Source organism: Periplaneta americana, chromosome 3 (genome assembly GCF_040183065.1).
Source record: "Periplaneta americana isolate PAMFEO1 chromosome 3, P.americana_PAMFEO1_priV1, whole genome shotgun sequence".
NCBI classification, from domain to species: domain Eukaryota; kingdom Metazoa; phylum Arthropoda; class Insecta; order Blattodea; family Blattidae; genus Periplaneta; species Periplaneta americana.
Genome location: NC_091119.1, coordinates 35,854,149 through 35,874,741, shown reverse-complemented (window position 1 = coordinate 35,874,741; position 20,593 = coordinate 35,854,149). Strand labels below are relative to the sequence as shown.

Here is a 20,593-nt window from a genome sequence, read left to right as displayed (position 1 = left end):
AGTTCTTTTCTAAGCATTCAGTAACTTATGTTGTTTCATAATCAAAATTACACTTACTGTAAGGTTGAATTATTACAGCACTGCATTTATCGAAAAATGGATCCATATTTTCATAGAATATTTTACTAAAATTATCCCCAGTTGCATAAACAATGGTTAACTTCATGGAATGCTTGAAATTACATTTTAAGTTTCACTTAACATTTCTACAAATATATTAAAGAAAAAAAAAGATGTAAATTTTACAATTAACAAGAGAAACGTATCTTCCCACATAATACATTTAACACACTGCGGAATTATACAGCAATATTTAAATAGTACATTATGCAACGAGCCTATAATGATAGTAATTAAGACGCAAGTATGTTTGTTTATGAAACGAGCACAAGCGAGTTTCATAATTTTCATACGAGCGTCTTAATTACCATTATAGGCAAGTTTCATACGACTTTTTATGCTCGATCATATTTCTAACTTTAAATTATTCAGAAATATACATTTTATTTGTATCTGACAGAAGATCGGAAGTGACCTTGTTCATAGCTCTTGAATTGTGAGATGTGTACAGACGTGGAAGTATTGATTTTTTCCGAGGAACAATAATGTCATTGGCCTTGATGTAATGCAGAGAATGTATAACCTGGAAATTGATTTAGAATTGAAAAACGAGATGACAAATTGAATTTATTTTAATATAATTTACAATTAACGCTAATTATTATAGTAACAGAACATAACCTTCTGCGACAGTATTGGATTTCCAGCCGTGACATTTCCCTCGTCTTTCGATTGCATATCCAAGAATAATCGAAAACCTGAACTTTAATGACATGCATTAAAGGACTGCTACCAGGTGTATAATTACTACACTTCGGCATGGTCGAGCATAATAAAATTTCTAATACTACTATGATAGCCTCAAACACATATTTCTACAATGTGACTGCATGAGCACTTACAAAAATTCAAACTAAGTATCACACGACTTGCTATAAAAAAAAATATTTTCAAGAATCGTTGGACAAATTTAAACTCCTGCCATGGTTCATCACATAGGATACTTCAGAGTTTGTAATGGATTAGTAAGGATCAAATAAAGTATTAAATCAGTCAACCCATAAAAAGTTCAGTAAAGTACCATAAAGGGCAAATATTACATACCATTCCAATTTTTTCGCTGATTATCCTCTTCGCTTGTTCTATCTGATCTGGAGATCCTCTAATTACGAACACTTTCTCAGCAGGATTAGGAGGAGGTCTTCGGTCTAATTCACAATGCGCACCAGTTTGCTGATTGATTTGTTTGATTGTTTCACCACCTGAAAGCAAAAAATGAAGTACTCTATATGAATCCTTAATAATTTTAATATTTGCCAAAGATTTAATTTCCATTTCATCAACATCCATTCATGGATTTTATTCATCACATTTCAAGACAGGAGTTTGGTCTGTCAATTGAGCTGATTTATGAACAAATCACTTATACTTTCACATAGTGTGCTGCCTTGATTATACAGTATGAAAGAAAAGGGTTTTTTATTTTCCAGTATACGAATTTTGTAAATAGACCTATTTTAGTGAAACGACAAACAATTTTGAAGCTATAGTTGTACCTGAAGTGTCTAGAAAGCATACAGCCTGAATATGCTTCACCACAAAAGAGGACGAAGAGGATATTATTTGCTGGATAATATCAAAATTCTGAACTACATTCAACAAAATCATCTTCCATTCTGCATTAATAGGGGCCTTGATTTTTTGCTAAACGATAAACGCAAGAACATTTCAATTGTAATTTTTGGCAGTATTCCACTTCTCAGTTACAAAAGAAATACCACAAAATTTATTGGTTTGCGTGAAATGTCTTGTTGCCACAAAGTAAGACCTCTTTATCATGAAAATTGCGAAATACATCCAAACAAACGTGATTCAGTGCTGTTCTAATCTTTCTTTTTTTCTGCCCTGACCCTAGATGCTTCCATTCAGAAATGCTTGCACGTCGAGAAAATTTTAATCATGGTTAGTATTCAAGGTTACATTATTTAAAGATTTTAATATGGTTCCATTAATATAGTTATATCTTTCTAATTTTTTTTTTCCTTTATATATTCGATGACCCAGATCTAATTCCACGTACGTGATTTTTTTTTTTAATTTCAGGAGAGACATGAAACTTTATTATTTATACATTCTTTATGCATTCTATCTGTTTGAACACTGAAAAGCACAATAATCATTCTTACTGATTATTGTGCTAATGAAAGTTCTTGTTGCTTTTAAACTTCTAAAATGCTTTGGAACCAGATTCTTCCATTCTTACTACAGTCAACTCCAGTTATAGTGAATCTCAGCAGACCAGCATATTTCGTTCACTAAAACCGAAGTGTCTGTTTTTTATACTACTGACGTTGCTATATATACAGTATTAATGCCCATTTGGATCAGACCACGTCCAATATCAGTGCTAATGTTCGCTGTATCTTCCAACTTAAACACTTTACGCTTTGACATCCTGATGTTCACAGTTCGAAACTTGAATCTAAACTGGCCATGTAGGCAGTAGGCACTAACCGATTTCGCACCTCTTCACAATAGAGGTATGCTACTGTATAATCGGCCTTGGAATTTCCCAGGGTGCACTTTTACAAAGTTGCGGGAGAAAGGCATGAGGACCATTATATTGTAATCCTTCTTGTACTTACCCTTTGGTCATCACTCTACTCTCTTTTACAAAAGAAAACACTTCTTCCTATTCTTCTAATAACCTCTTTTAAAGGAGACAGAACTAATTCATTCTTCCTTTATCCCTCACAGCATACACTATTCTCTTTAACATGTTTCAAGCTGTCCAGGAAGCTGTACAAATCCTTCGTCTTTCAATGCACTTAAGGAGTAGAAGGTTTTAGATTTTGTTCTGAACATATTCTCGAAAATTTATAGGAGAAAGGGTTTCCTAAATTACCATTTTGGTCATTTTAAAATTACATTTTCTTGGGGAAGTTATAGTTTTAGGTTCACTATAACCGAAGTGAGGGTTCACTATAAACAGAAATATTAATGCACATTTTAATGTATGTGGTCGGGACCAACGATTTAGGTTCACTATAGCCAAATGTTCACTATACCTGCTTTGGTTTATTTTGTCTCAGTAGCAATAAAACCAAGTCCCTTCAAATGAGGTTGGAGATTATAGGAGGGTTGTAAATTTTCAGGATTCCTTTCAAAACCTTGTAACTGTACACACTACTGGAACTCAGTTTCTTGAAACACAAGCTCAGTGACGGCACTACACAGTACGAAGAGATATATTTTGTTATTTTATTTTGTGCTACAGAATGTATCAACTAGTCCCTTCCGCCACTGGATGGATGGACGGCATCACTCCACTACCACCTTCGCCATAACAACACAGACGAAGTAAGACATATCTCCTTTCTCTCTCTTTTCACAGTCAGAAAAGATTCATCACACAGGCTTTATAACAGAGTTCACTATATCCAGAGTTGACTGTACTTCAAATACGACATAACTCGTCACAAATACACATCATGTACAGTGTGGCCCACCAAAGTGATGTGCAACTAGAAAATGGGTCACAGTCCTGCCATCTATCCGCAATATGCGGAACCCGAATCGCGTAAAGTGAAGTGAGTAGGCATTAGATACATACATACATACTACTTCAAATACATATCCAGGAATACTAAAACACCATTAACTCAAAGCCAGCGCCAAGTGGTCCCTTTCCATGCGCACGTATACAAATTATGAAATCTTCACACAAAAACAAAATTACCTCTTCCAATGACTATTCCACATTTCGCAGCAGGAATTGTGAATGTAGCTTCCTGTTTGTCCATCTGCCCACCTCCTTGCTGCATGCCACCTGGCCGTCTGTCCCAGCCTCCTCCACCATTCCCATACTCGCCTCCTCCACCACCTCTGTTACCCATCCTGTCATACGGTGGTCCACCAGGTCCTCCTCGTCCTCTTCCCCGTCCAATCTCACTGTCACGTCGCTGTAAATTCAAACCAATTAAGTATAACCTAGTAAAACATCATGGAGCTTGTGACAGAACAATGAAAATAAACCCACAGTACATTACATTAGAAACCACGCAGACTTGGCCTGGGGTGCTGTACACTGTTTACTGAATGGCACATAATTTGCCAAAACAGAATGTGTCAGCTTTCCTCATTGGTTCCAATCCCAACAAATCTAAGATGAACTTGTGGTAGACAAAGATGGTGTCTGGCATTCACCATCCCAACGTTTCTCCATTAATGATTATTTTGTTAACGTGCTAACCAACAGAATGTTCCCAGTAATGGGTTAGCACAATAAGCCATACAGTTTTAATACTGTACATAAAATCACACAATAAACTGAAAAATAGAACAGATGTTACGAGGCATTAACTAGTATATATATATATATATATATATATATATATATATATATATATATATATATCAGATATATATGAAACCAAAGAGGATTGTTTCTAGAATACTACAACGATGATTTTGGTGCTGTATTTTGGTGTGTGTGTGTGATGAACCAAGAATGAAATGAAGACTGAACATCAATTTTGCGTTCAAATAACAGAAGTGACATGGAAATATTTCAAATTATAAATCAAACACACGGAGATAATCCAAAACTCGTGCAAGCATTTTTTAGTGACTTCCACTATGGAAGAGAATTACAGGAAGATTAAAATCCTATCCCAGCAGTAACTATCTGAATGTCAGATTTGATTAAAGTGATGCAAAATAATTGCCAAGTGAGTCATTTGAAAGATTTGGTAAGGAAACAATAATTAACACAAGATTTGCAAGAAAAAAAAAAAAGATTCTTTTTTCACATTCACTAACAGACCATTAACACGAACTCATAAGAGTTAATAGTACATTATGCAACCAGCCTATAATGGTAGTAATTAAGACGCGAATATGTTTGTTTATGAAACGAGCGCAAGCAAGTTTCATAATTTTCATACGAGCGTCTTAATTACCATTATAGGCAAGTTTCATACGACTTTTTATGCTCGACCATATTTCTAACTTGAAATTATCCAGAAGTATTCATGTTATGGTTATGTAAGTGAGGAGTAGAACTGACCTGAATTGTGAGATGTGCGCAGACGCGAAAGTATTGATTTTTTTCCGAAACACGAATGTCATTGAACTTGATATAATCTAGAGAATAACATGAATATTAGGCTTGATATAACCTGGAAATTGATTTAGAATTGAAAAACGAGATGACAAATTGAATTTATTCGAGTATTATTTACAATTAACGCTAATTATTATAGTAACAGAACATAACAGTCTGCGACAGTATTGGATTTCCAGCCTCCGTGACTTTTCGCTAATTTTCTTTCGATTACATATCCGAGAATAATCGATACTTGCGGTTTTATAATGGTACAATCAGTACAAAGGTGATTTCTCTTTGGCTGAACAACTGAATTATAATGAATAGGTGTACTTTAATGAGGTGCATTAAAGGGCTACTACCAGGTGTATAATTACTACATTTCGGCATGGTCGAGCATAAATGTTATTTAAGAAATTATCTCACAATTTGTGAGCTCCCACAAAGGACAAAAAGTACTTTAAGCATACAAATATGAGGAGCATCGTTTCAAAATGCGGTAAGTCCACTCACGATCGTAAATTAGTTTGAAGCAGATTTCTGCTCTTGAAGGTTAGGTACATCATGCTACAGATGTTATTTGTTGCAAATCGTGTTTTTACTTCGTGATTTGCAACAAATAACAGCCGTAACATAATGTAGCTCACTCTCAATAGCAGAAATCCTCTTCAAACTAATTTACAATTGTGAGTGGACTTATCGCATTTTGAAATGATGCTTCTCATATGATTACAAGTTCACTGATCATGATTTTTGTTTTGAAAAATTAAACTCCTATAAATACAGAGCTGCAAATACAGTTTTAGATTATTATAAATATACTCTGTGAAAAGATTTATTAAATCTACATACTTAAGACTTCAACAAACAAAATTTGATAACACAATCTCAAGGGAAAAACTGGAACTCTCTGCATCAAAATCCACAGTTAATTCCCGAATTACCACGAAAATCGTCTGTAGCTGCATTTAGATTGGCAACAGGCCATGATTGTTTGGCCAAACACCTGCATAGAATTGGAATATATCAGTCCCCTAACTGCCCATTACGCAACTCAAACCAAGAAATGGATTCGGAACACCTCAAAATCTGTGCTTCAGTGGCTGGCCATGATAATATCTTTGAAAAATATTGGAGTGCAAGAAGTCAAATGACTTTATTGTCAAACGCCTGGCATTAGAAAACATCAACACAACAACAACAGATTATTATAAATATACCAGTTTTAGAGAGAGACGAGTGATACGAAAAAGTGAAAGAACTATGAACTTAGTTTCATTTCGAATATAGGTGATAAAGCAATTGATACTTTCAAAGCAGCTAAAGTTACAATCGGAATAATAAATGTAGGTATTCCAAGCCTATTAAACACATCTTTCATGAAAAGAGTAGCAGTGCCTCCTGCTCTATCCAGAAGTCCGGTTACTTCAAGCTCTTCTAGCCGGTAGTTTTGGAGGTAATAGGGAATAATGGGATTGTAGCTATTCTTTTTTTTTTTTTCCTTATCTACTTCTGCCGGTAGGGAAATCAGAGGCCAGTGAAAAAAACTTCCCAAATTAAATTCATGGGTAACAAGATGTGGTGTTTCCAGCAATACTGCAAAACAAAATGAGATAGTATAAACTAAGTCAGTGAACCCTTCCAAGCCAACAAATGCATATAATCAAAATAATGCTAATCATTTTCTAGAACAGGGTTGGCCAACTTAATACCTCTCGAGGGCCAAATTTAATTTTGGCAACTTCATCAGGAGCCAGGAAAGAAAAATACGAGTTTAACGCATATACGAAGGTCAGATGACTGGAAATTTGTCATTACTCACCACAGAACAGTCACAGAAAAAATTCTTCCTCCTTGAGCAGATATGAGCATAAAATCTTATGGAATTTAGTTTTTATGGTGCTTCCTTAGATAATTGAGATCCTTGTACAGAAGCTGTTTAATGGTAATGCGATTTCTAAATATATGGGAATTGAGGTCCTTGTACACAAGCTGTTTAATAATAACAATGCAGCTTCTAAATATATGGGAAACTAATGATTTAAAATCCATTTATAATTGTGAGGATGCCACTCGAAGAATATGTGATAACATGGTAAATGTCAAAGTAATCTATGGCAAATCCTTGGCCTCATCTCACCAAATAAAATTTCGCTGTCACTAACTCCATTGATGCTAAATAACATAGTATTAGATAAAATATCATAAAAAAAAGCCAATTAAAAATAAACAGCACTTGAAGACATACTAAACACTGTAATTTATGGTTTTTATTCAATGTAATAAAATTCTTTAGAAAAGCAAAGATGTTAAGAAACAGTAAATACCCCACACCCCGCAAGCCAGCTTTCAGGGAGCGATCACTATTATTTTGGTGGTGTTATAAATTCTTCCTTCTTAACCATTTCGGTATTTTCTTTCAGATTCATCAGTTCATCGCCCTTAGAATAGAGTTGTAGGGGCTTATTTTGCTCTATCTGGAACTTCAACACAAGCCCAATGTTATTATAGGGCAAGTTGAAGCTTTAAAAGAGAATATCCAAAACAGTGAGAACGTACACTGTCTACTGAAAAAACACTGTAAACTAATGAAACGTCCTGATAAAAACTGAACACTGGGTCAGTATAATAGTAAAAGTTACGATTTTGAAAATATACCTCAGACTCCCTGGGACCGGAATAAATCACGTCGCGGGCCGGATGCGGCCCATGGGCCGCCAGTTGGCCATCGCTGTTCTAGAACATCAAAGAGAATTCTTTACAAAGAGTTTCAATCCCAAGAACAGATAGTTACTACTGCCTGCTATTTCGATAGATCTGCTTCAGAAAATCTGTCACATATATTGAAAAGAAGGCAGCTTCTGTTGGATGACAATGCACTGAGCTATATAGCTATCATGGTGAAATCACGATTTTGAGTTCGCCCACATTTTGTTTATTTTTAGTGGTCCCAACTAAACTCTATAAACACAAGGTTTTGTTTACCCTGATTTAGTGTTTCTCGATATACGATTATATTTGCATTTAAGACACAATACAGGGTGGACCACTCGAATGTACCTAATTTCAATTGTATCTGACTGGTGAACGGTTGAAGATAGAACCTTACAGTAACATTTATATGAAAGGAAAACTCAACAAGTTTCGAATTCTGCCGGTAGATGGTGCGCAGACACGGTTTCTTTTTGTAAATTGCATCGATTGTCAAAATGGCGACACCGCAGATGAAAGCGCAAACTGTGTTGTGGTATGTGGAGTTAAAATCAATTGTTAAGAGTTCAAAGGGAGTATCGGCGAGTGTTTAACCACGATGCTCCAACTGCTAAAAGCATTAAGAAGTGGCACGATACATTTTTAGCTACAGGATTGGTGTTGAAGAAGCATAGTGGTGGTCGCAGAACATCCGACGAAATGGTTACAAATGTTCAAGCCACGTATAAGCGAAGCCCGCAGAAGTCATTAAGAAGAGCTTCGCAGGAACTTAAAGTACCAAAATCAACATTGCAACGAATTGTCCACAAACGTCTCAAACTGTACGCATACAAAGTTAATGCAACGTCTGGAGCTGGATGACAAACCCAAATGAGTGGAATTCGTCAATACGATGCTAGACCGTCTCGGCGCTGATGCTGATTTTATGTCCAAGATTTTCTTCTCAGACGAAGCCACGTTCCATGTGTCAGGTAAAATAAACCTCCATAATATGCAGATCTGGGGATCGCAGAATCCTCACGCTATACAACACGTTCGTGATAGTCCCAAGTTAAATGTATGGTGCAGTTTGTCACAGCAGCAGGCCATTGGACCTACTGAGAAAAATGTGTGTGGTACCACATATCTTGACATGCTGGAGTAGTTTTTCTTTCCACAAATTGAACACCTGCAGCCTAACATATTTTTCCAGCAAGATGGCACTCCTCCACACTGGTTCAATGACGTTCGTACGACTTTAGACGTGTTCTCTGGCCGTTGGATTGGTAGGGGTGGACCGATCGCTTGGCCCCTGAGGTCTCCGGATTTAACACCACTCGATTTTTCTTTCTCTGGGACTACATCAAAGAGAAAGTGTACGCCACCCCAGTCAGAGACCTTCATAATCTTCGGGAGCGCATCATAGAGGCTATTGAGAGCATTCCAAAAGACATGCTCCAATGTGCTTGGCAAGAAATCGTTCGCCTCGAAATCGTCACAGTGATAGCTGGAGCTTATGTAGAGATATGGTGATGTGCATATCAAAACTTGTTGAGTTTTTCTTTCATATAAACGTTACAGTAGGTTTCTATCTTCACCTGTTTACCAGTCACATACAATTGAAAGTAGGTACATTCGAGCAGTCCACCCTGTATTTATTCTCCACACTCGCATTTTGATTCCCAATCTGCATCAATTCGTATTCCGGACGCGAAATCTAAGCAAAGAGTGAAGGAAACATCTGTTTGGAGTTTTGACCTTGAATCATCGTAAAGAGATGAATAGACCTTCATAGCAAGTTCTGTTTCCCTTGCCTTTCATTACCCTCATTCTCAGCCCCAAAGTCTTTTTGTATCCTTAGCGTATATCAATCACACATATTGATACAAATAACAATGAAAGGGTAAGAATGTAAATTCATGGTTCAACATAAACCAGGAATAACCCGAATCACTTAAGTGGGTAGACATTGGATACACACACATAAAACATGAATTAAATCTACGAATGACAGAAATTAAATACAGCATACTTAAGTTACATCTGTGGTGCAATATTATGTTATTAGTTATTACTTTGTTTCGGAGGTAAGTTTATCTCAAAGTCCAAACTGGAAGAGAGTAGAGATTTGGAGAGATTTTCTGCATTACCAATACTAATATCTATATACATAGTTATAAGACTTGTCTCCAAAAGCAACATTAATTTTAAGTGTGCAGCCATAATTTGAGATCAGAGGCATACTGTATTATGTGCAAAGAATATTTCTTCCTTTTTCCTTAACCCATTTGATCCAAAGACACTTTCAATGATTGGAATATAAATATTTCAGAATTGATATTAACCCATTTATGCCCAAATTATTTTTTATTAAAAATGGTGTTTCTTATATATTCCTACTTATTGACACATAAGAAACAAAATAAGATGATTATTGGTCCTCTCAAATCATTTACGCCGTAAATAATGCATGTAATCAAATACAATATTGTGAAAAAGTTTTCCTTTTCCTTTCATTGGCAATACTACCGAATGTAATAAGGGAGTGAAACATTCTTCTTCCAACCTTTCTGCTTTCCATATCTGCACCCTACATTTTCAGACTTCTTAAAAAAAAATTGCAGAATCGCCAACTTAGGTTTTCCTCGATTTTGGGTATAGAATTTCTAGTCCCCTGGAACACCCAGAAAGGGCACTGCACTGTGCTGTGGGGGGGGGGGGGATATATATTTGACAAGCAAAAAAGTCAGGAGTGGCATCCACCATATTCACTGAACTTAGCACCATAATTTCTGTTTGTTTCTGTCTATATGTATGCATTTATATACAGTAATTATGTATTTACTGTATGTATGTATGTATGTATGCATGCATACATGCAATTGGTAATAAAAAAAATTTTTCATTACTGAAAGTAATCCCTGAATCCTTCTCCTTAGCAACATTCTCACAGTCCACTGCTGAACATGCTCAATGAAAGTTCTGGAATGATGTGTGATGCTTTGGCAAATGTCTCATGTTTGCCCACGCCTCCTTTACACAGTCAGTATCAAGGGAAATTCTATTTATTCGAAAACAGAAGGAAACATGTTGAACTTGGTTTTCATGTTCATGATAACTTCTCAATTTTAGATTTCAAATGTAACTACAAAACACATTTATTTATTAAAAAAGCTACATAACTTCAAATTGAGTTATTCAGTTCTATGAGTGGACTGGAGCAAGTAGTGCTCAACCTACTTACATTGTGAAGGGGCATTTCCAACACCATCTATTTTTTTTTTAAGTTGCCAAACAATTTTATTATAGAAATACTCTTAACATTTGTACGTAAATGGGTAGTTCAGGAATTTGTTGTTCCTGTCACATGATTTCAGTATCAACATCAGGGGCCTATTCCACACAGGTATGGTGTTGTACATTACAAGTAAATTCTCTAGTAAGTAGTACAAATACTACAGTTTCTGTTCCATGGAAGACTTTTCTACAGTAGTATTTTATCACTCCATACTTACAAATTACCAAAGAAGTTTCATGATTGTTCCACAAAAGTACTAGTATTAAATTTGTAACTTGCTAGTGAATTGTCAAGTATTCTTTATCAATGAAAGGAGGCTAATACATACAGTAGAACCCCGATTATCTGTCACCCTATTAACCGATTGGCGGATTATCCGTCTATCTTTCTCTCGCATTTTTTTTTACTACAGAAATATATGAAGTACTGTGGAGCTACATTACATTAGCACGTTATTTTTTCTAGAAAGGGTATTACAAGACTTCAACCCTTACACAGTATGGTCTACTATTCGAGTTTTCGTAATGTATAATTTATATATTAAATTTCTTTATGGGTAGCAAAAGAAATTGTGTTGTGCTAAGTATAAAAAAGTGCCAATAACTGAGTGGATTAGGGAACGAGAAACTGTGGCTCATCTCAGAATATGGGATTAAAATCACAACTGTGTGTAATTTAATAAAAATCGAGGATAAAGTGTATAATGTATGAATATCTACAACATGAGACTATTCGTATCTTCCCATAGACAGCCATAACAAAGATTTTCCTTTCCTCTTAAAAACCCGTTGTTAACAACCAGACATAAATCGGTTAACTTTCCGGTCCACTACTTAGCATGTTGAATACAAGGCCATAAAGAAAATCACGAAAGTGTAAGCATTACTTACTAAATTTACGAAAATATTATATTTTATATGGTACGGATTATCCGTTTTTTTTCGATTAACCGTTTGGCCCACCCCATTCATTACCACGGATAACAGAGGTTCTGCTGTACATGTACTAATGCGGTTTAAATATATTTCATAATACAGTAGAACCTCTATTATCTGTGGTAAGATGGGGGTGGCGTGAATGGTTAATCGAAAAAATCTGATAATCCGACCATATAAGGTTTTCATAAATTAAGTGCATAATACAATTTCGTAATTTCCTTCTTGGTCTTCTGTTTTATTACGCTAGATAGCAGATCAGAAGTTCACTAATTTAAGTCTGGTTTTCAACGACAAAATTTCTTATGACATCTGTCTGTGGAAAGATAGGAATAGTACAGGTCTCATGTTGTAGATTTACGTACTTTATACATTTTATATTTGTTTTTAATTAAATCATGCACAGTTGTAATTCCTATTTCATATTCTGATGCGAGATAAACCACAGTTTTTCTTTTCTCAAACCACTCAATTACTTGCACTTTTTTTTTTGACACCTGTGGAAAACATTTTGCATTGAAGTTAAACAGTACGGCCCCTCGACAAGTAAACCATACTGTATAAGGGTAAAGGTTTATAAAAAAACAATATGTACAAAAAATTCGTACTAATATAATGTACAGCACTTCATATTTTTTCTGCAGTAAAAAAAGAGCGAGAGAGAAAGACAGATAAACCACCAATCGGTTAATAGGATGACAGAAAATCGGGATTCTACTGTATTAAGATATATTTTGATAAATATATGGTGTAGAATATCTTTTCTTTTCTTGCTTCTATATCCTTAAAAAGAAATCATTTCATCTCCTCTGACACCATTTCAATAATTTTGCAGTTTTTGCAATTTCGTAACAATTAAGTTTGGCGGGTGTAGATCGTTATTATTGTCATCTGTTGTCTAATATGGGAAACTATCAAGGAGCTTTATCCGGGGATCACGGAAGAACATGATAATAATACGGAAGTAAATTTTTTTATTATTAAACAAGTAAACTAAAATAAATAATATTCCAAGGTTACGAAATTCATAGAATATTAAAGCACTACGACTCTTTGCTGTATAAACCTACCTTAAAATACATTATGATTAAAGAGACCAACATAACCTAATAACGATGAATGATACACAAAGATAAGCTGTTTAATGTTATGACCAGACATCGGATTCTAGGGCAAATGCCTATTTTGTTTCTTTAGGAGAAAAGTAAAAATAATTATTAATATTTGTGTTTCATGGAAATTGAAAGGTATTCAAAGAGTTTTATAGTGCCCTAAAATGCCCTAAAACGGTTATTAGAGCCTAATTTGTTAATATTCGCCTAAAAATGCCTAACTCACTGTAAAGTTTCGCATTTTACTCTTACTTTTTATAATTTATACATGCATTCACTGCGAAATTTAAGGCATTTAAGAAGTGGAAAGTTTGCTTCACACCGGCCATGAAACCATTGATAAAGGAAACAAAATCTTTTGAATCTCACGACACTCGCAATAGATTTCACCGAATTTAACATGTTTGGAGGCATAAATGCCGACAAAGAACCAACCTTAGTTTTGAAGCAGGCAACAATCACAACATGTGCTGCTACCGATTCAGAGATATACTATACTATAAAAATGACTGTTTTCGGTCTGAAACCGATTAGCTGTACTGCCCTTCAGAGTGTCATAAAATCACAATTTTTGGAGAAAGAGTGTTTTTGAAATATTTATGAAAAGTCGTAAAACTGCGAATTAGTAGGGTAAACCGTTACAAAATATTTAAAAGAATGGCCCTCCTAGTGTTAACACTACCAGGAAATGCAACAATAAGTGGAACTTTGTATTTTTGTCCCATTGAATCTCAATAACAACGGTTCATTTGAATGCTCGTTAACAGTTGCTCTTTCCCTCACCTTATTTGTGTTGAGAAGTTTTGAGCGGTAGGACGTTTTCCTGTGAAGTTTAACGCGATAATGCCGAAAAATATAAGTGCAAAATCTACATTGATCCGGCAATGGCTAACAGAATATTCAGAATTCACTTATGATGGAAAAATAATATTCTGCAAGATTTGTAGCAAACAGGTATGTAACAATAGTTGAAATATATAAATTCTATTAATTTTAATGAGGAGGCCTATACTATTTATACATTGACTGAGCTATCCTCAGGTATAATTCTTTTTAAGACCACTACACTTTAACCTTTTAAATTCCGATAGTTAAAGTATTTGCAGGTCATTAAAATTTTGATTGTTCGAACCCACTAACTTTGTGATAGAAATACGGCAATACAACAATTAGGATTTTATTTTAATTCAGTTTACTTTACATTTTTAGATTTCGCAAGAAAAGAAGTGCCACCTAAAGCAGCATGTGCAAGGAACGGCTCATAAGGCTAAAGCTCAGCAGAAAAATCAACTGCAACAAACTTTACTAACACAGCCTACTTCATCCAATCTCAGCAGCAATTTCTATGCTGATTTAACCAGAGCATTTGTTGCTGCTAACATTCCCTGGAATGCAATTGAAAATCCGGTTTTAAGACAGTTTTTACAAAAATACTGCAAACAAAATATCCCATCTGAGTCGACCCTAAGAAAAAATTACTTAGACAGAATATACAATGAAACTTTAGCTTCCATTCGGGAGGATATAGGTGATTCTTACATATGGGTCTCTGTGGATGAAACCTCAGATCCTATGAATAGGTATATAGCAAATATGGTAGTAGGAAAACTTAGTCCTGATGGACCTTCGATTCCACACTTCGTATGTGTTAAGGAACTTTCGAAAGTGAATAGCCAAGCCATTGCTTATTTTGTAAATAAAGGCCTACAGTCTTTATACTCAGGTAATATAGACGATTTTAAAGTTCTGTTGTTTTGTACTGATGCTGCCTCATACATGGTTGCTGCAGCTCCACTTCTTAAAACATTTTATCCTAACCTCACGCATGTAACCTGTCTAGCACATGGCCTTCACAGGGTTTCTGAAACAATCCGGAATGAATTTCCTCTTGTCAATTCGTTTATTTCTAACACAAAAAAATGTTTTTGTAAAGCCCCATCCAGGATTTCAATATTCAGAGAGAACTTTCCAGATATCCCACTCCCACCTCAGCCGGTTGTTACACGATGGGGAACCTGGATTCAGTCAGTGGTGTATTATTATTCTAAGTATTTTAAAGAAGTGGTCACAGTTATTGATAAATTACCTGAAACTGATAGTGCAGCATGTGTGAAAGCAGTGAAAGATTGTCTGAATGACTCACGAGTGAAAAACGATATTGCCTACATAACATCAAACCTTTCTTTCATACTTGCAAGCATTGAACAATTAGAACGTGAAAAACAATCTCTTTGTAGCCAAATAGAAATAGTAAAGGAAGCTCAAGTGAACATACATTCTGCTTTGGGCGAAACTGGGAAAAAAGTTAAAAATAAGTGGGACAACGTATTAAATAAGAATGTAGGATTTTCATTGTTGGAAAAAGTATCAAGAGTGATATCGGGGGGAAGTGTAAATGTTCCAGTAAGTATTGATGTTTCTATTGTACCTAATTTAAAATTTGCGCCTCTCACATCAGTTTCGGTTGAAAGAAGTTTTTCTGCTTTCAAAATGATTCTCAGTGACAAAAGACAAAGGTTAACTGTGGAGAATTTAGAAAAAATTCTGGTGGTGTACTGTGCAGATAATTATAATAAAGTCTGAGCATGGAACTGAATTTCAATAACTTAAAATGAGTAATCTTGATATCAATAATCATTATTTCATTAGTTTCAATATATTAAATTTGTGCAGCTCTGTTTATAAATATAATATAGTATTCTTTTTTAATGTTTAAACATACTTTTTTGTGCGTATTTTAGTGTATAACTAAAAATTTCAGTGAAAGAAATAAGTATGTACCTTGATGTGCCTAAAATGCCTATTTTCATTAAAATAGAGCCTAATTTTACAAATTTTGAGCTTATTTTAGGCGCCTAAAACTGCAATTTTTAGTGCCTAAAAATCCGATGTCTAGTTATGACATAGTAGGTTTATTGATATGTCACTGGTAGTGATTCATTGGTAATATATAACACACACTAATTCTTTCATGGAACAGGAAGATACAACTCCATCTTTACATCTTTCATCAGTGTATCTTTATAGAATAGGCCCCTGGAAGACCAACTAGGTTTTCAAGAACGAATTAGTAATTATTTAAGTTCTATTGTAATAAATTGCAAAGGGGTTGCTACAGAATCTTGTTTTACTGTTAATCTACGATTTCGTATTTAACTGAAGGGTCACTGCACGAAACTCTTACCAGTACACTATCTATGAGCTCTTCTATCCTCCGTCTTGCCTGTTCAACTTGACCAGGCTTTCCTGTAAGCAGACATCTTCTCTCGCCAGGTCCATCATCACGTCCCTGTTGGAATTGGACACGAGCTCCTGTCTCATTTTGGATTTTCTTTATCATATCGCCGCCTTTTCCAATAACGACACCTACAGCAGCTCGTGGAACAGCAACCTAATAATAACAGTAACAATAATAACAAAGCTTTTTCAACTATACAGGGTGATTCATAAATACCTGTAAAAATTTTGTGGGTGTAATGTAGAGGTAGAAATAAAACTAAATGTTCTATACAACTTTTCTTGAAAATCCTTACTTTCAGAGTTAAGATGCATAGTGCCATATCTTGCCAGGCATCAAAAACATGGGCCAGTAAACCCTTCAGCTATGTCACGTTCGCATACATAGCGACTGCGGTAGATGTTTCTTATTCGTACATCCCACTACAGTTGATTCCGACCTGCTAGGACTTTGCTGTATGTAGGTATGTTTGGTAGTATGGCATTGTTGCAGTTCCTACAGTCACCATGTCCCATAGGTACACATTCATTTTGTCGTTAGTTGAGTAGGCCTCAGTTGTGTAGGTTAGATAGATCATGCAACACCAGTTGCTTGGCCAGCCAGATCACCAGACTTCTATTCTTGGGGTCGTCTGAAACCACTAGTTTATGCCACTCAAATTCTGAACATAGCATAACTACAGCAGTAACATCAAAATAGCTATGAAACAGTTCGGAATGAGTTGAACGAGGTCTGTAAAATTCTAAGATCAGTACATACTGAAGTACAGCAAACAAAGTCTAATCAGGTCGAAATCTTGTCAAAATCAACTGTACGTAATAGGGGCGTACAAATAACAAACATCTAACACAGTCGCTATGTAGGCAAGTATTACACATCCAAAGGTTTTACTGGTCCATGTTTTTGATACCTAGCAAGATAGTACATTCTGCATCGTAACGCTGAAATTAAGGATTTGTGGGAAAAGTTGTATAAAACATTTTAGTTTTACCTCTACATTACATCCACAAAGTTTTCACATGTATTTATGAATCACTTTGTATACTGTGCAACTTTTAAAAACAAAACAAGCGATCTTGATGAGGCCAAGCTTAATATGGAGTAGAGGCATCAGAATCTTGTTTTGCTTCACAAGAGTTCCCACTTCATGTTTTACTCGCCAACCACAAACTCTGCAATGGCTACTCAATGGTCTCAAAATACAGAAGACGTGCTAATCAAATATTACATAAACTAGTGAATTACATAAGTGACCACTATGAACACAGAAATGATTACAAGATAGGACTACCCAATGTATCTTATTTGTGGTCTAATTTATCCACTAGAAGCATAAAATTTACTTAAAAAGACCAAAAGTTTTCTTTGTTACACAGTATTATCAACTACAAATAGTATTTAAAAATAAAGTCATGCAATGAGTACACACCTCAACGGAGTCGCCACCTCCACCGCCGCCGCCTCCGCCGCCACCACCACCAGATCCTCCATATTCATCATAATTATGGTTTCCACCACCTCCGCCTCCACCTCCTCGCTGACCACCACCACCACCTCCTCCTCCTCGATTATACGCTTGCTGAAATGTAACAAACATATCAAACCCATCAAAATCCCACAATCATGGCTCGTCCTAAGGTATTCATATTTACAATAATGAACATAATTACACTTTCATACACTACCAAATTCAATCTCTTACCTGCATTTCCTTCTCTGCTATCAAATCGTACACCAACTGTTTTGCATACTGAAAAAAAATATATAAAAATATCAAAAAGATGTTAGGTCAAACAACGAAAAAAAATAATAATAATCAAGTAAAATAACGAAAAAAAAAAATTATTGGCTAAAACAGCATATTACTATTAAATGTGGTTATATTTAACAGTAAAATGAAGTATTAAAATATTAAGTTCCTGGCTAAAACAGCAGATTACTATTGAATGTGGTTATATTTAACAGTAAAATGAAGTCTTAAAATATTAAGTTCCTGGCTAAAACAGCAGATTACTATTGACTGTGGTTATATTTAACAGTAAAATGAAGTCTTAAAATATTAAGTTCCTGGCTAAAACAGCAGATTACTATTGAATGTGGTTATATTTAACAGTAAAATGAAGTCTTAAAATATTCAGTCACTATGCTTAATATGAACATCCAGAATGGGATCAGCCAGGGTTGAACTTGAAGGGAAGTCAGTATTGCCAATCTTGCAGCTACAACCTTTCACAACAGCAGTTTAAAAGTAAGGTTGCGAGTTAAACAACTTCGTGCTAATAACCTTGTATGAAATACATACATATACAGACAATAATAATAATAATAATAATAATAATACGGGAATAATAGTAACAATAATAATAACAATCTTATCTTGCATTAATATCCTCATAAATGAACTACAGTAAAAACTTCTTTTATAAGTTTCGTACTTGTACATTTTTCACACTTAAGAGGCTACTTCTCCTCCCCCCAGCCCCCAGAGTTCCTAGGCAAAATTCCTGTACTTTCCATGTTAATTTTCTTCAGACGAATATTTTTCGTTTATTCGATGTTTACACTTACACAATCGAATTTTTAATCCCAAGAAACACGAAACATCATTACACATTATAAATCGATTTTGTTCGAAATTAGTTAATCGATTTTGTTCGAAATTAGTTTCCCATGAAACTGTAAGAACACGAAAATGCAGTAAGTATTGATTGTTAAGATGTGGCCGACTTTGAAATTCGTGAAAATTGGAAGCTGTCCATGCTTAGCTCCAACAAATTTGTGTCCTTTAATAATGCTGTACTGTTTTAGAAACAGTGAAAGATTTTATACACATGATGTAACTGAACAAATTATGAACGTTACATTTTGAGGGCATGGCTTATTCCTTAGAAGCAAGCAAAACAAAGTTAACTTTTTCTGTAAATTAATCACACGTTATTAAATGAGGATAACATGATAACAAGTTCAATCAATTTCGTAAAATTTTCTGGATAGGAATTTAAAATAAGTCAGCCAGCTTTGGCTCTTGGCAGCTAAGTTTTCTTACATTCTTCAAGAATGCGTCATAAACTTGAATACTGTATAATAGACTCAACTATGAAATTAAATTTCTCTTGTGACTTTTTTTTTTCATAAAATGGCAAGTTGTTCTTACAGTATACTCTGCATATGCTATTTCAGATATTATTAAATGTCGATTCAGTTACAAGTTTTTCTCTCGTGCGTTTTTTCTTCAGATCCCCATAAAAACGTATAAATCAAGTTTTACTGTATTATGATATCTTAAAAAAGTACATAAAAACCAAAGCACCACAGTCAACTGTAATTCTCGACTAGTATATGGGCTATTCCATATTTATAAAATCGATCAGTAAAAAACATCGCATTTTTTTTATACTCTAATTTTTTCCCTACTTATACAAGGTGCTGAGGGGAGTGCATTTTCAAAAATATACTATCGAAAGTCGAACGGTTTTCGTATTATTGAGCAACAAATTTAGCGTATTTTATAAAAACAAGCCTCTTTCAACACTCAGAACTCTGGAACCATTCACTGCGGAACACTGAATGAGAGCTTATTTTGAAGCTGACATTTGGTAGGTTATGATAAGAAGTAATCCTTATTTTTACTGTATACAGAGAGACAGATAATCTGATTTTACTTACTTTTAGGCTTTTTGGCCATTTGTAAAAATGTAAAAAAAATATTGAGAAAAAACCTTGCATTATTAAGAGGGATTCGGCATTGTTTGCTTAGTGGTATGGCAATAAGTTTCGAGGGTATTAAATAGATTATTTTCACACACTTAGACTTGAACACCACAGTACCGCACGCACTGGCCGAGAGCTGAAGATAAGCAAGCATTGGGCGTCATTTTACTCCTGTGTTTATGAAAACCTGTGATAAAGCTAGCACAGCCATGACTGCTAGACGACACATCACATGTTTATGTCTCCTGACCTTGGTTGTCTCGGCTAGCTCCCGTCTCAGTCAGCTGGTTAGTTCACGCACGTACTATTTATTTTCTTTATTTGATATTTTCAATACTTTTTCAACATACCATCAGTAAAAAATATGTGCTCCTTTGTACTTTCAATGCGGAATCTAACTATATATTTTTTAAATATTTTTTCCTAGCCAAAGGCGTCTTA

General features: G+C 35.0%; 1 protein-coding gene across 6 annotated transcripts in view; it reads right to left on the bottom strand.

Annotated features, from left to right (window-relative positions):
- The window catches only part of Psi (P-element somatic inhibitor), a 122,783-nt gene that overhangs the window by 71,898 nt on the left and 30,292 nt on the right, over positions 1–20,593 (bottom strand). For 5 of the 6 annotated variants that reach the window (XM_069820310.1, XM_069820316.1, XM_069820312.1 and 2 more), the window contains exons 7-12: positions 18,144–18,191; positions 17,871–18,020; positions 16,388–16,594; positions 7,826–7,903; positions 3,800–4,022; positions 1,165–1,322 (exon numbers count right to left, since the gene is read on the bottom strand). In XM_069820310.1, the coding sequence (XP_069676411.1) occupies positions 1,165–1,322; positions 3,800–4,022; positions 7,826–7,903; positions 16,388–16,594; positions 17,871–18,020; positions 18,144–18,191 (864 nt within the window). The remainder of the gene's footprint in view (positions 1–1,164; positions 1,323–3,799; positions 4,023–7,825; positions 7,904–16,387; positions 16,595–17,870; positions 18,021–18,143; positions 18,192–20,593) is intronic. The other variant, XM_069820313.1, reaches the window with a different exon arrangement.